Genomic DNA, 17,382 nt, shown 5'->3' with positions numbered 1-17,382 from the left:
AATCCTTTAGGCATCCAGAATTTTTTAAAATACAATTTATATACAAAGGGTTAATAATAAGAGAATAAGAATGACATCTGACTTCATAACAGCAACATTAGGTGATAGGAAACCTTGAAATTATATCTTCAAGAGTCCCAATTCTAGATTTTCAATCTAGAATTCTATACTGATGCAGCTATCAATCAAATAAGTTGAGAATAAAGATCCATAGACTTAAAAATTGTGTTATATCCTTTCTCAGAAGATATCTGGAAGATATTATCCATAAAAATGAAACTGCAGATTAAGAAAAAGGAGTAGATGAGATCCAAGAAACAAATTCATCTAAGAGACAATCAAAGGGAAAATCTGCTGTAAAACAGCAAAGTCTTAAACAAAACAAAATTAAAAAGGCAAAGGGAATTTCCAGAATTATATTCAGTAAATTTAAAGAATGACTTGGCACAGCACATGTAGAGAGCATTCAGTCCAAAGTTGAGCAGGAAAGTGGAGGGTTTCAAGAGGAGAGTCTCCAGAAGAATGTATCTGACAGAGTCTGATGTGCTCGAATAAGAAAATAAAATTAATGATGATTTTACAGGACTAATGGGAAGTTTAGGAAGAAATAATATTAGGATGTAGAAAAGCCATGACAAAACAAAGCAATGATCAACTCCATGAAAACAGAAAGTTGTATAGAAAAGTAATCAGAGTGTGTCATATGACTCAAATGTGGATAATTTTTTAATAGACTTTTTTTTAGCAGTTTTAGGTTCATGCAACATCAAGTGGACAGTGCAGAGAGTTTTCTTTGACCCATTCCCCCGCACCCAGCACACACACACAGGCATAGCTTCCCACACTGTGACCATCCATACCACAGAAGCTCAGCTCAGGTGCTGCTGAGTACAATGCCATAATCTTCTTGGCTTAGCTGCCAGTACTTAACTTTGCGTACTTGACTATTTCTATGTCTCAGTTTCCTCATCAGTAAAATGGGCATAATAATTGTTCCTTTGTTAGGTAAAATACTATTAGTATATTACCAGTGCAAGCATAATGTGTATAAATCACATACATCTTGGAGAAGTGAAATTGTTATTGTAGAGCCAAAATACATGGATTAATGTTCCCAATGTCCATGACTGATCACACTACTTTGGGTTTTATGTGAGTCTTGAACACCACTGAGCTTTGTTTCCTCACTAATAACCATAAACTCATTGTGAAGATCCAGTCAAACACAAGAATATCCATGAGAAGATATAAACTATAATGCACTTGCAAATGTTAAACATTCATCTGTCTTCTTCACAGCACGGACTAGAGTGACCTAGCCTTGTTTCAAGGATCTTGTTTCTAGGTTTCTCAGGGAAGCTTACATGTAAACATACACTGTAATACCCACTTGTGATTTCCCTATGGACTTAAATTAGCAGTGGGAAAGGAGTCTGGCGTTCCTTATGAGGGAGAGCACTTTGGTGAGGCCTTTAGATTTCCCAGACCTGTTGAGTTAAGAAAAAGTTGTGGAGGGCTGTGTAGCTCTGTGGTAGGGTAGGGCCCTGGGTTCAATCCTTAGCCCCAAACAAAAAAATAAATAAATAAAACTTGAAGACTACTGTAAGGTTGTCAACATTTGGATTTGTCAAATCAGATTAAAACAGAGAAACAGGAAAAACTACAATTATTCTGAGTATTTCATTAAGTGAAAGGATATTAAAATACATGTATATATATATGTACAAGCCAAGAGTGTCTTAATTTCAGAATAAAGGTTGACATTTTTACCATAGATCAGTGAAAATAATTTCTGGATTAGTGTCTGTCCGTAGACCACAGTTTCAGATGTACTGACCTAGGAAAATAACTTTCCAAACTTCATCTTAAAGAAAAAAAAATTTTCTCAAGCAATGATAGTGAGTCCAGTATGGTGCATGGCAAGGTAAGACTTACAATATTGCACCATTGGGCAGCAGATTTTGGGTGACATGAAAATGTAGAGCATGATTCCTTTCTCAGAGGTCTACGTGTAACCACCGGCACTAGTAAAGTTAACAAAGCCAAAGTTCACAAAGAAGACAATTACAGAAAAGAGAACAAAGAATACAAATTGAGTGCCTCTGGCCAAGGAGGTTAATAGGAGAAGTGAAGCTATTATGACAGTGTTGATGTAGGTGATGGTTGCAGCCAACTCTTGATAAGATCTAGGCACTGTTCTGAGCACTTAAGAGGGGGGAACTTAATCCTCATAACAGCCTTATGAGATGGATGTTACTATTATTCTAATTTTACAGGTAGGGAAACTGAGGCACAAGGAAATCAAGTAATATGCCTAATGTCATACAGGTGTTTTAAAGTAAAGCCAAAATTTTAACCTGGTGGCAGGGCTCCAGAGTTTATGCTCCTTATTACTACAGTGTACTACTTGTTATGAAGTGAGTAGAAGAGAAGGTAGATCTTTAAAAAGAAAGATACAAATGATGTCACAGAATAAGAATGCCAAGATTTGGTGACTGACTGTGTTGAAGGTATCTATATTACAATAAGTAATGGATGCCTCTTTGTCTTTCTTACTGAAGAAAGAGTTACTTTCTTCTGCAAAGACAGAGTAGTCACAATTTTGAGACCTTTAGCATAGGAAGCTTTTTATCTGTTTCTTTAATTCCATTCTGGGATTTGATTTTAACATAATATATTAAATGCCTAGTTGAAGTCTTTTTTTGATGTTCTTGGCTTAAACTGTTACCATTTCATTCCAGAACTTCTTAAGCTCATTCAAGCCAGGAGATTTTTCCTAATTCTTTGCTGTTTTCTGCTTACACCATGGGATATAGTAGAAAGTGAATTATTGGAACCTTGCAACAAGCAATTAGCTAGTTTTTACTTCCCTAGAGGAATGACTTATGCTGGACAAATTATAAAGCATGCTTATTCAATTTAGTTTATTACTTTTATAGCTCCTGTGAGGGGACTTGGACTGCCATTTTCAGGCATTTACATGATGGAATTATTGATTAACTCATATCATTCTGTGTTTAAAATAAAAACCAGAATGTATGTGGAGATAATTAGATAAGAAACAAAAGAGGAGAGAAGAAAAAACAAGTAATTATTCATTAAACATAGATTTAGGCCACACCAATGACAATTTTACAGGTCGCCTGACTCAGTATTCTTTCTGAAATATCAGTAATGAGGAGTATATGTACTGTGTTCAAAAATGGAGGGAGATAATAAGTAAAGTTATAATTTAAGACTGGGATCCCCTTGAAGGCATAGAACAGGTTTCTACATTTTTATGTCTAGCACATGACCTGCTACTAGTAACCTGTTACAAATGTTTGGTGAATTAAAAGTCAGCTGTTTATTTTTTCAGTTATTCTTTCATTCATTCATTCATCCAATTCACTCATTGTCTCAGCAATAAAACTTTATTGGGTGTCAAGCAATGTGAAGAAATTATTTGCTCAAGGCTACAGAAGAATCTAAAAATATCACATCTTGCCTGAGTAAATTCATTGAACTGGGAAGGCCCTTAGGGAGGCTCTAATCCAAAAGTCTTAATTATACTGATAAAATAAGGCCCATGGTATCTTGTGCTGAGGTGACAAAAAGTGGAACTCGAGCCAAAGCCTTCAATTGTTCTATCCTAAAGTTTACCTTCCTCAATAACCTGAATGGTTTGGTGTTGAAAATATTTATTAGCAATAGTAGTTAATATTTAATATTACTATGTTTAGGGTTCCTCACCTTTCTCTTCATTTCCGGGTCAGGTGAGTGCACACTTTATTGAAGTATTACTAGTGTAAAGTTGCATTACCACTGCTCCCCAAAGTGAAGTTGAACTCAAAGTATCATTGGCTAACAAGCCATCCCAAGAAAGTGGTATGGTCTTAGTATAGCATAAATGCCCAGCAATCAATAGTAGGTCCCACAAAAATGGGTATCAAGATTCATAGTTATTCTGAGGAAAATCTGTACTTGTTTATGATTAAACATTATAAGATACTTTAGAAGAACCTTATCTCTCAAAAAATTCCAAGGACAATTCCACTTATAATAGCATATAAATGGAATTTGCTGTTATTCCATTTAACAAATGATTTAAATGCTAAAAACTACAAAGTATTCCTGAAACAAATCAAAGCAGACCTAAATTAATGGAAAGATATCCCATGTCCATGGATTGAAAGACTCAATATTCTTAAGATGTCAATATTACCCAAGCTATCTATAAATTCTATGCAGTCTCTCTCAAAATTCTCTCAAAATGGCCTTCTTTGCAGAAATGGAAAAACTGATCCTCATATGTGGAATTGAAAAGGGACCCAAATAGTGAGAAGTTTTGAACATGAAGATTAAACTTAGAGATTCATACTTCCCAATTTCAAAACTTAGTACAAAGCTACAGTATGCAAAATAGTTTGATACCAGATTAACTATTGGCATATAAACCATCTGAGTGACTAGAATTGAATCCCAAAACAACCCATACATTTGATTTTAGCATGGTTGCCCTAATGGGGAAAAGATCATCTCTTCAACAAATAATTCTGGAACAACTCTGAATCCACATACAAAAGAATGAGGTTGGACCCCTACCTCACACTATATACAAAAATTAACTAAAACCTAAATAGAAGCACTAAAACCACAAAATCATAGGAAAAAAAGAGGTAAATCTTCAAAATCTTGCATATGAAAATATTCTTAAATGTGATACCAAAAGCACTGCAACAATTTTTTTTAAAAAAAGATAAGTTAGACTTCATCAAAATTCAAAGCTTTCATGCATCAAAGAACATGATCAAGAAAATTAAATAACAGCCTACAGAATGAGAGAAATTGTTTGTTAGTATCTGTCTATCAATATCTGTTAGGATATATATTCTGATATATTCTATTATATCAAATATATAAAGAATTCATATGACTCAACAATAGAAAATCACTTAACTAAAATTGATCAAAGGACTTGAATCGACACTTCTCCAAAGAACAAATACAGACGACAGACACACGAAAAGATGTCCACATACTTAGTTATTAGAGAAATGTAAATTAAAACTACAATCAGGTCCACTTGCTAACCCATTAGGACAGCTGTAATTGTTTTGTAATGGTAGTAAGTAAATAAGTGTTGGCAAGGATGTAGGATGTACGAACACAAAATGGTTCACTTGCTATGAAAAACAGTGTGGTCCTTCCACAAAAAGGTAAACATTGAATCATCACATGATCCTGTATCTCTACTCTGAGGTATACACCCAGAAGAATGGAAAACAGGTATTCCTATGAGTACATATACAAGTTTATAGCAGTACCACCCATAGTAGCTGCATTATGCAAACTACAGCCCAAATGTTCATGAACAGATGAATAAACAAAATATCATCATTTGCACAATAATAGGATAGTATTTAGCCGTAAAAATGAATAAAGTACAGATTTATGCTCCAGTATGAATGAACCTCCATAACATTATGCTGAATGAAAGAAGCTACACACAAAAGGTCACATGTTGTTTGGTCTCATTTATATGAAATACCCAGAATAGGCAGAACATAGGTTTGTGGTTGCCAGGGACTTGGGGTCTACAGAATGGGCAGAATGCTTAATCAGCATGGAGTTTTGCTTTGGAGTGGAGGGAGCATTTGCATGACCTTGTGAGTGTACAGAATGCCCCATTTTGTTTTGAACAGTTAGTTTTAATGTGAATGTGAATTTCTTCTTAGTAAGTTATTTTTTCAGAAAAGCTCTAAGGGCATGATCCTTTCAGCAAGTTTTAGGTGTAGCCTAGGTTTATTTACCCCTTTAAACATCAACAGCTTTTATTATTAAAAACCGTATTCTCAAATGCAGTGGTTTTGTCACCATTATAAAGAAATTATTTTCTCATACATATTTGGCTGTTATTAACAGGAAACATGTACTGCTTGCTGTGTACCAGGCACTGTTCTTTTATCCTCATATATATTCGTCATTATTTAAACCTTACTTAATCATCACAGTATCACTATGAAGGAAGTACTATTTTTATATCTGTATTTTACAGATTAGGACAGCAGGATAACATTACTGTGCCACAGCTAATGAGTGGTAGGGCAGAACATAAACCTGGGCTAGCTCACTCCAGAGCCTGTGCTCTTAATCACTATAATGCACGGTTTCTTGATTTCTGTCTGCATCATGCAGTAAATGCCACCAGGGCTGGGATTTGAATCTACGCCAGGCCTAGAAAAAATCTGATAGTTATATGGAGAAAGAATGAATGAATGAACCAACAAATGAATGAACAAACAAATGAACAAAAACGAACAGACTTTATTTTGGCAGACGTTTGTATTTCATGCTCATCTCTCATTGGTGTTTCAAAGAGGTGAAATTTAGTATAGTTAAGGCACTGTGATAGGCACTGCAGGCTTTACCAGATAAATGAGATGACTATTGATGAATCTGGGACCAGCAGAGGCCCAGAGAGTATTATGAAATTAGTCCTCATTTAAACTATATGAACTAGGAAGAGCCATCAACCCAAGCACACCTGTAAATCTCACTTCTTTACAAGGTATTTCCCTCAGTAACATGGGGATGATGATTCTTAATGCATAAAATGCTTTATATATGTATTAAAATTGATGACTTAATTTTTAAAGTTAGTTAAGATCCTCATCAAAGGTATTAAACACCTATAGAATGGTTCATTTTATGATGACTTTATGGCCAAAGAAAGGTGAACAGGGTTAGAAAGTTACTGTAACATTCTAACAATACAATAACTCGTACTGGAAGCAGAAACTGCTATCTGATTATTTGCAACATGAGCCAATCTGTCAACTTTCTCATAGCCTTCTCCTCCATGTCCTGTTGTGCTGTTCTGAACTGACCATTCCAACCAACATTGTGAACTTAGAGATTTGGTCCAAACAGTATCAGGTGACCCGGATGTTTCCATACACACACTCTTCCAGAAGATAGAACCTATCTAAAAGGACAGTGCAGACAGGCCTGTTCTTTTAGCATCTAACTGCCAGCTTGATTTGTTATGTACCATCTAGGGAGAAAGTTGTGATACCCAAATAAAATAGGCAGGAGTACTTTTCACCATATAGCTGAACAAAGAACAACCAAAGCAGAAAAAATGGAAGACCTGGCAGCTGTGTTTACTGTAGCTCAGGCTGGTTTTTAAGGAGCTTTTGTCCATGCATGTATACTGAGCAGCCCCTTTGTATAGGCATTGAACTAAATGTATCACTGGGGTGCTCCTGCCATTCTCTCCCATTCTAGCAACCCCTTGGCAGAACTGTCTTTCTTTTAGTTCCAAGAATGCACCAGAATCCTGCCTTCACAATCTTCTAATGCTCTGCCTCCTCTACCTGATTGTTCACCCCCACTCTATTTCACCAAGCTACTTTCTACTGACCTTTTTTGACTCAACTTCATCTCCTTATTAGACAAAACTTTCCCTGACTCCTGTGCTGTTAGACTCTCCTCTTTTGCTCTTTCAACACCTTGAACTTTTTCCTTCAGAGCACTTAAAATTATAATTAAATAATTATTTGTGACTTGATTTGCTTCATGTCCTCTGCTATACATATTTTCAATAAGGCAAGGGCATTCTGGCCCATCACTAGATTCTAGTCACTAAATGAGTACCTGGCATACACTAGAGGCTCAATAGATAAGCTTATCAGTAGATAAGCTCATAGTAGCAACTGAATGACAGAGTGAATGCCTAAACAAAGACAGACCATGCTCTCCATAGACTCACAGTTCAGTACTGTTTAATTTTTATGTAAGATCTATGCTATTTTTCAGAATTAATCCTCATTTTTAAATTAAGCTACACATGCTAAAAAAAATAAAATAAAATGACTTAGTTCTTGTGCATAAAGAAGGAGGATGGAAAGGGCCAGCCATGGTAATTCAAGCCTGTGTAATTCCAACTACTAGAGAAGTAGAGATCAGGAGAACCACAGTTCAAGCCCATCTGATTCAAAAAGTTAGAAAGACACCATCTCAACCAACAAACTGGGGCATGGTGGCACACATCTATAATTCTAGCTATGTAGAAGGCATAGGTAGTAGGATCACAGTCCAGTGCTGGCCCTGAGCAAAAATGTGAGGCTCTATCTAAAATTAACTAAAGCAAAAAAGGCTGGGTGCATGGCTCAAGTAGTAGAGCACCAGCCTAGCAAGCCAGGGCCCTGAGTTCCAAATCCCAGTACCAGCCAAGCACCAGTGACTCATGCCTATAATTTAGCTACTTGGGAGGCTGAGGTAGAGAGGATCACAGTTTGAGGTCAGCCTAGACAAAACAATTTGCAAGACCGCATCTCATTGGGAGAAAAACAGGTCATGATGGTGTGCGCCAGTCATCCCAACTATGGCAGGTGCAGAAAATAAGAGAATCAAGATCTAGCAAGACCCCATCTCCAAAATAAGGCTGACGATGTTGGCTCAAGCAGTAGAGCACCTGCCTACCAGACACTAGGTCCTGAGTTCAAATCGCAGTACCACCAAAAAAAATAAAAAACCAAAACGAAAAAATGGGGAAGTTAGTGGTGAGTGGTGGGGAGATGAGTTCCCAGGTCATCGATGGTCACAAAGCTCCTCCATAGTTTGGTTTCACCAAAATGAGATGAAGGACCCTTTGCAAGTATCAGTCCACAAGGTCTCACAGACAGTTTGAGAGCCAGTAGTTGCTAAATGAGCTTAATTATTCGTATTAGCTTTCCAGCTAATACTAATGATTTGTATTAGCTGGGATAACCAGTTTATAAAGAAAAAAGGATTATTTTGGCTTACCATCTTTTGGAGGTTTCAATCAATGCTCAATTGGCCCTTTTGCTGTGGACCTGTGGCAAGGCAGCAAACCATGGTAGAAGCATGTAGTGGAACAAAACTGCTCACCTCATGCCAGGAAGCAAAAAAGAGAAAGAGGAAGACAAGGGTCATGCAATCACCTTCCAGGGCATGTTCCAAATGACCTCAGGACCTCCTACTAGGCCCCACCTCTTAAAGGTTCCACCAGCTTCCAATAGCACCACCTTGGGGAACAGACCAGCAACACAAGAGCCTTTGGGGGACATGTGACATCCAAACTATACCATGATTAGTCTTCATTTTTAAATAACAGGTTTTTTACATTTCTTCTTTTATTGCAAGTCTTAAATTGCCCATAGTTTTCCTCAAATAACTCAATAAGTAGTGTGACAGTCCAGGTACAAAAGGAGAGTTAAGTGTATAGAAAGGAAAGATGGCACAGACGGAATTGGAGCCTTGTCATTTCATATCTGACTTGCACATCAACCATGTTCCTGTAAGACTCAGATTCTCTGCCTTATTCTGTCTTCCATAAAAGTGTGTGGGCTGAATTTAGTGGTACTCACCTGTAATCCTAGCACTGGGGAGAGTGAGGCAGGAAGATAGCAAGTTCAAGGCCAGTCTGCGATATATAGTGAGACCTTTTCTCAAAAATGCCAAAACAAAAATGCTTATGGATTCGTAGCCATTTGGGATTCTCCATCCACCCTTTGTTAGTTACAAACTCAGGCTTTGTGTTGTATAACTTTAAAACTTTGTATGGCATTGTATCCTATACTACTCACACAAACCCTATAATCTGGCTTCCATGATAAGATCCCAAATACAGCATTTTATTTTGGGTTCTTACTGACCTCCAGAATTCTCTTATATTTTATATAAAAATTTTATCAACATTGGTGTTTATTTAGAAATTATCTTGGACTGGGGATGTAGCTCAAATAGTAAGAGCACATGCCTAGCAAGCACAAGGCTTTGAGTTCAAAACCTCAGTACTGCCAAAGAAAAAGAGAGAAGGAAGGAAGGAAGGAAGGAAGGAGTGAGGGAGGAAGGGAGAGAGGGAGGGAGGAAAAAGGAAGGAAGAAAGAGTTATCTTTCTCAACCTCAAAGGAATTGTAAATGGTATGTCTGAGTTAGTTAGCTAGTTCATTTAGATGTTTTCCCAAATGTTTTCTGTTTTGTGAGTTCACTTACTCAATTACTTCATATTGATTTTCTAAATGTCAGTGGCCAAGCATGGATGGACGAAGAACACCTAAAACTAAAATCTGTAAATGCAATGATTTGAAAGACAGAAGCAGTGTCCTAATGGACAGCATTACATTGCTGATGAGTATTTAAGTTTTAGTTAGATGATCCCTTTTCCACTTCATGACTAGGACATTAGGATCTAATCAGGCAATTGTAATGGCTCAGGTGCACAAAAACATCTTCTAACACTGTAGTGAGAGTTTACACTTAGTTTACACTGACATAATATGTGTTGTGAGGGGCGATTGGTTTTTCTTGCTAACACTCATATATACTCATATAAATTTTCTATTAGATTCTAAAAATAAAAACTTTAAAATAAAAAATGTATAGAAATCATTGTGAAGAAGAAAATAAAAACTGTGCTTAAGCTCACCACCTAAAGTTATTCTACATTTTGGTATATTTCCTTCATCTTTTGGCTGTTGTATACATTTTATATATTTATTTTCTACCATTGAGAGTTTTGTGTCTATAATTTTCATTTAACTTCTGTTTTTCGCTGTTCTCATAGCAGTAACACACTTTCATAACTATAATTTCTTGCGGTCTTTATCGTTCTGGCCTGTGAAACACTGTGATGTGTTTAATACTCCTCAAGTGCAGAAATTTGTTTATTTTCAAAAATTATAAATACCTATTTACGTAGATCTTTAAGTTTCCATTATTTTTACTTTAGAATAGATATGATAAGATGAAATTACTAAGTAAAATGCCATAGGCATTTGAAAGCTTTTGATGCACACGCATTATAAAATTGCTTTCTAGGATATTAATACCTACAAATTAATACCTGCACTTGCCACAAATGACAAATTTTCCATTAAATAGGTCATACACATAAATAGGATCAAATGCACTAATAGTAACATGGGTTAGGAACAGCAACAGAAAATTTGCTAAAAAGAAAATTTCAATATCCATGTAAATACATAAGAATGAAATTAGAATACTGTTTTACTGTAATAAACTATTTTTCCTGGAAAATATTCAAAGATAACATATTAGCATTAGAAGAAACTGAGTAAAGGGTATAAGAGGAAAGTCTGTATTTTTCATGATGCTAAAATTACTTCAAAATAAAAATTTGAAAATTAGCTGGGCATGGTGGTTCACCCTGTAATCCCAGCCTTGGGAGGCTGAGGCAGAAAGATGGCAAGTTTGAGGCCAGCCTGGGCTACATAGCAGGACCCTATCTCAGAAACAAAAACAAAACAAGTTAAAATTAATTTATTTATATAATGGCTATAGGTGCTTAGATTATTCAATAATGTCATGGTACTTACTGATTTCATATAAATGAGCTGGTATATTCCCAAAAATCTGACTTAGAGCATACCTAACCAGTTCTCTAGGTCACACCTCTGGAGTTGAAAAGTGGAATATAAAATATTTCCAGTGAATGCTCTCATTTATTACCCAGTTCTGTGAGCATGCTTCATATGTCATGTACTTTATCTCATTTAATCCTTCTTACAACACTTGGAAGTAAGCAGTAAAATTACCATGATCATTTTATAGGCCTGAGAATCAAGGCTGAAAGGTTGAGTAAGTCATCCAAAGTTGTGCTCTAAATGTTTTATTTTCATTGCTTTCATTTATAGGGTATGTTCAGTTGACAGAAATGGCTTACAGTTTGGGAATGAATGTTTGTCTTTATTTCCAGCTGTATATGGTGTTCCTTTTCCACCAGATGAAGCCACAGACATTATTCCTCGAAGCTGCCAACTAGCAACAGATGTTCCACATGTCACACAGCTGCTAAATGTGACTAAACTTCGCCAAACGGAAATCAAGTTCGGAGGTCATCCTTTAAGATCAGCAGAATCAGGTATGTACTGAGGCAACCAAATTGTAAGCATTGATATCGACATCCCCCAACAGAAAGTGACTTCCTCCAAGGAGCACCTGTACCTCATTCTTTTACATCCTTAGCATTTAGCCCGGTACCTGCCATGTACCAGGCCAAGGGCTGCAAACTCAGATCACCAGTGAGGCCAGGAAGATTACATAATGAGTAAGTCGGATCAGGTGCTTGGCTATTTGACACAAATAAAATACTGTGTACTTCAACAGTGAGCTTTACTGAGGGAGGAAGGGGCAAGAGCTGAGAGGAGAGGTGAGGCAGTACTTTTCGGACAAGTGGTTCTCCTCCTACTGAAACCAGGCAAGTGATAAAATAAATGGCAGTGAACACTATACCCTATGCGGGACTGCAGCAAACTGGAAGATCACTCCCAGTCTGGAAGGAGTTGCCACAGTTCAGTTCTGGCCATGGTTGCCTTGCAAGAACACAGGCCCAATTTTCACTAGATCTTCCATTTTTCCATTTTTGCCTAGTAAACTGGGCATGTGAATGTTGGTAGTAAGTTCCCTCAATTTAAAAATATTGTCTAAATTATTTTTAAATCCTATGTGAGCCAAACAAAACATGCCAGGGCTGCCAGAGCCCTTCCTCTGGAGCAGCATGACTGTTGACCAAATGGGTGAATAGTACTTCCAAATCAAGAAAACTAACATTAGGTCAACTTCCTATATGTCAGGATCACCTGGGACATTTGACAACTACTTTATATCAAAAACATTTTTTTTCCTGATATCTGTGTCTACTAGAGATTCTGGTTTAATTTTGCCTGGGATGAGGTTTTAGAATTTTTGTTTGGTTGATTGGTTGGTTGTAGTTTGCCTTTTGGTGTTTTAACTCCCCTAGTGATTCTTAGGTGCAGCCAACATTGAGGACCACTGAATCACTCTACACCACAAAGGCCATGTGGTCCAGATGACACTCACAAACACTGAAGTAATTCAGAGGAAGGTAGAATGATAGTTGTGATAATAGGGCACTTATGAAGGAAGAAATACATATGTATAGAAATAAGTATTTATGATAAACGAATATGAGAGTAATGGAAGTGTACGTTGGGGCAGAATACTGAATAAAGACAAGGAGACAGTGAAGGGCATGGATCAGTGGTCGGGTGGTTAGTAGGAGGAATGGGTAGAGCCAGCAGAAAAGCTGTGTTAGGAGAATACTATTGGAATATACCTCACGTCCCCAAAGTAAGGAGATGAAAACTTCTTTTTAGGAAGTTAAAATTGACAGCAGGTTTCAAGGTGAATTTTGAAACCAAATGAGACTGGAGATTAAAGAATGTGACTAAGATGGCTTCACAGCAGTCTAGGATAAAATGGCCAGGGTCAGACTGACCCAGACTGTGGATATGGAAAGCAGTGGCCCTGAAAGAAACTGCAGGGAGGAGAGAAGCAAGGCTGTGGCTTCTCAAATAACAGATTGGGACCAGAGTATACAGAGCTTGAGGGAGGTCAAGGTAGAAACAAAACAAAGTAGGTAACAATGGCAAAAGAAGCAAAAGTAAAAGTGTTTTCTTTATCAGTGCTTATCCCATGTTCATTTATCCTTAGGGTATTTTCTAGATGTCAGTCTTCATCAGTATTAGAGGTCCTAAATGGTATCTTCTTAGAGGATGGAGCCTATTTGTAACTTTCTCAGTGTAAACCCTGGAAGAAGACTATGCTTAAATAGATGGTGCGTTTTAACCCCTTGTTATGCATTACTTACAGGAAAGCAGAGAAAATGTATAATGAAAAACCCCATGTACACATCACCTGCTTTACAATTACTAACTTTAAGTAGGACTTTTTGAGAGCAATGAGGTCAAATGGTGAAAATTTGTGTATTTATTATATACACTATATTTAGGCAGCAAAAAGAAAAGTCATATATGCCATCCATGTTCAGTAAAGAGCTTTTAGAAAATATGTAAAAACATGGAAATGATCTCACTACACAGGTATCCACTGTAAACTCTATGGATCACAGTTCAATCTTTAGGAAGATTTGCCACAGAGTGCAGGGATTGAGAATATTTTCAATAAAAAATCCTATATCTGTATCTAACATGCCATGATAACTTTCAGTCGCAAAAAAGTTATCTGTTAAGCACATCAGGTAACTTTGCAACTGTGAGGGTTCTTTTTTCTTCTACTCCTCTAGCTTAATATTTTAGAAACTATGTTTTCATATTAAAATGCAAGTATATACAAATATCTTTTTTTAAATTTAAAGTTCAAGGATACTTAAAATGTATGAGATTTGCTGGACACCAGTGGTTCATGCCTTTAATCCTAGCCACTTGGGAGGCTGTGATTAGATCGTTTCTCAGGGCCATTCCAGGCAAATGGTTCCTGAGACCCCATCTTCAAAATAACCATAGCAAAATGGATTGAAGGTGTGGTTCAAGTAATAGAGTGCCTGCTTTGCAAGTGTGAAGCCCTAAGTTTAAACCCCAGTCCCACAAAAAAAGAAAGAAAATATGTATGAGATTAAAGAGGAATTTGAATAAATACTAATTTTATCATTAATTCAGTGTGACAATTAAATAAACATTTTTATATGAAAATGTGAGCCCAACTTACAGAAGCGGTATTAGTTAGTATATATTTTGCAAATTACCTAAGTAGGCTTTCAATATACGATAATAGTCAACTTGAGTCATATATAGAGAGAAAATTAATAACTACCATCAAATAGCAGATTTCTTCTTCCCTGTCAATCCCAATTATGTTGCATCCATTTGTAGTCGTGGGGTCTATGGTTGCCAATCTCACTCCTCATATGTATGACACCGAAGATCACATGAGCACACTAGCACTTTGTGGTTCTCATTCTACAAATACCTTTCCATTGATGCTTTGACATTTGTGGGCTTTGAAGCTTACTAAAAGTGAGTATGGTAATAATTATTGTTCTATATATAATATATTTTATCTGAAGGGTAAATCTAATGAATATGCCCAAGGCCAGGAGATATTTCTTTATTCCAACTATTGGTTTTTGTGTCTTTGTAAGAAGTGGGCTCCCCGTGATGAAATTTGAATTGCATGAGAAAATGACTGTGTGCTCTAATTGACTGTGTCGTGCTCATGTAAATTTTGATATTTTATTATAAATGCACACATATTGAGTGATCCCAGTGAGGCCTCTAAAGAAGGAAGTAGACATTTCCTGTGGATACTTTATAGCATTTCACACAGGCCAAAAAGGGAAACCTTGAACTTGTAACTGTTTTGGAGTATGTTTTGTTGAATGTCATACAGCTTGATCAAGAGCATGTAATGAAATTAATAAAATAATTGTGTTTCCCAAAACTCCCTGTCTTCACTGTCTACCCTGGCAGCGCCCAGTGCCCATTAGCTGCTGCCTGTTAGTCTGCTGAGGCCTGTACAATCCTGATCATCTCATTCTCACTAATGGGACCCAGTTTAATTGAACCAGAGAATTGGGTCTGGTTATTGAAGTTGAGCATTCAGCCACTAATGACAAGATGCTGTGGTCCACTAAGCACAGATCAAAACTACTCATTTGCTCAAAACAAGACAGCAGCTCTCCCAAGAGCCCCTCCTTTCCACAGCAACAGTCTTATTGGATTTTCACTCCTTTTTAGATATAAAGAGACTGACATCCCTAGCTCCTAGCATGATTACAAATGGGTGAATTAACGCAAAAACCATGAACTAATCAGCCAGCTCTCTTCGGCACTGCTGAAATCTGTATTAGAATTTCTTCTTTGGGTTCCACAATTATGAAAGCAAGATTGGAACAAAATCTAATGTGAAACAGAGCCTGAAAGGAAAAGGAGTTAGATTCTGACTTCAGAAAAAAACAAGATTCTCTTTAATTTCTTCCTTTCTAAACTCTGACTCTTTTGGTAACCTTGTCTTAGGATTGGTTGATAGGTTAACAGGATCCCACAGTTTTTAGTTTTGGGGGTTTGTTTTCTGTTTTGACAGTACTAGGGTTTTGAACTCAGGGTCTCCCACATGCTAGGCAAGTCTACCACTTGAGCCACACCCCAGTCAGTTTTTCCTCTAGCCATTTTTCAGGTAGGGTCTCATATTTTTGCTCAGGGTCAGCCTCAAACCACAGTTATCCTACTTATGCCTCCCTTATAGCTGGGATTATAGTTGTACACCACTGTGCCCAGCTTTTTATTGAGATAGGCATCTCACTAAAGTTTTTGCACAGGCTAGCCTCAAACCATGTTCTTCTCAATCTCTACCTCCCAGGTTGCTGGAATTATGGACATGAGCTACAGTACCCAGTCCCACAATGTTTAGTCTGATAATAATTAAAACTAAGCTCAAGTCAACTCTTACATTTGAATTGTATATCCTCTTTCCCCACCTTCAATAAAATGAAACAAACTGGTCGAATTCCTTCATTTAAAACGTTTTAAGTGTGAAAGGAATTTAGAATGGATATTGATCAATAGCTCTGAAATCTTTTATAACAAAGACACAAAATGCTTGTGTTCAGGAGGGAACTGACTTAGAAACCATACAATAAAGTAATATGTAGCTGTTCATGAGTGACCTGCTCTGCCCATGTCAGTCTGGGAAGGTCTCAGCTGTGTCAGTCAATGCAAGATGGAAACCTAGAAGACTGCTTTGGGTTGATCCCATCGCTGCCAAGAAAGAAATAGGCAGTTGGGAATGGCACATGCACAAGTTTCTAAAGAAACACAAGAAACTTACTGATCACCTCTGGAAGCAGGAACTCATGGAGGCAGGCACAGGGAGATTAGACTTACACTCTTCATATCATCTTTCTGTATTAGAGAATTTTAATATTCTAATTATATTCATTATTTGACATTTCTAGTTTCAGCACTTGAAAAATGGAGGTAGGAGGATCACAAGTTTGAGGTCAGCCTGGGCTTCATAGTGAGAGCCTGGCTCAAAAAAAACCAGATAGATACATAGATAGCTAATTATATATATAATTATATATCATGGGAAGAAAATCCAAAATTATTGGCAAAATAAAATCTGTATATGTATAGTTAAATATTAAACAACTTTTTATTTGTGGTATAATAAGGAACTATAAGTATATAGTTATCTACATTATATCAGGATGAATTTTAAAACATTTTAACTGTGAATTTTTTAATATACTTCAACTGGTGGCAGCCTTGAGGCTGTAATCATCAGTGACCTCCAGGAACTCCCATGACACTCTTTCACCCTATTTTTACTATTGGCACATTTATCAGTACTTAGTGTTTCCTCATTTACTTGTTTTCTTAATATTGTCACCCCCAATGGACTATAACCCTCAATACTGCAGTGACCCCATTTGTAGTTGTATCCCTAGCACCTAGATCAGTACTTAGCACTTACCGGAGTTTAGTGAACATTCAGTGATTGAGTATTCAAGTAAATTAATGAAATAACGCTAGCCAGATGATTTGAACACATAAGTATATTTAGCAAGAAATCATCAGCTGTACCATTTAGTGA

At 36.8% G+C, this 17,382-nt stretch overlaps 1 protein-coding gene across 10 annotated transcripts in view; it reads left to right on the top strand.

The window, feature by feature from the left end:
* Cfap20dc (CFAP20 domain containing) overlaps positions 1-17,382 on the top strand; it is a 205,875-nt gene that overhangs the window by 81,817 nt on the left and 106,676 nt on the right. For all 10 annotated transcript variants that reach the window (XM_074044080.1, XM_074044082.1, XM_074044079.1 and 7 more), the window contains one exon: positions 11,726-11,890. In XM_074044080.1, coding sequence (XP_073900181.1) covers positions 11,726-11,890 — 165 coding nt within the window. The remainder of the gene's footprint in view (positions 1-11,725; positions 11,891-17,382) is intronic.

This window comes from Castor canadensis, chromosome 10 (genome assembly GCF_047511655.1).
Source record: "Castor canadensis chromosome 10, mCasCan1.hap1v2, whole genome shotgun sequence".
NCBI lineage: Eukaryota > Metazoa > Chordata > Mammalia > Rodentia > Castoridae > Castor > Castor canadensis.
The sequence above is the reverse complement of the archived record's forward strand: the minus strand, read 5'-3'. Positions and strand labels throughout refer to the sequence as shown.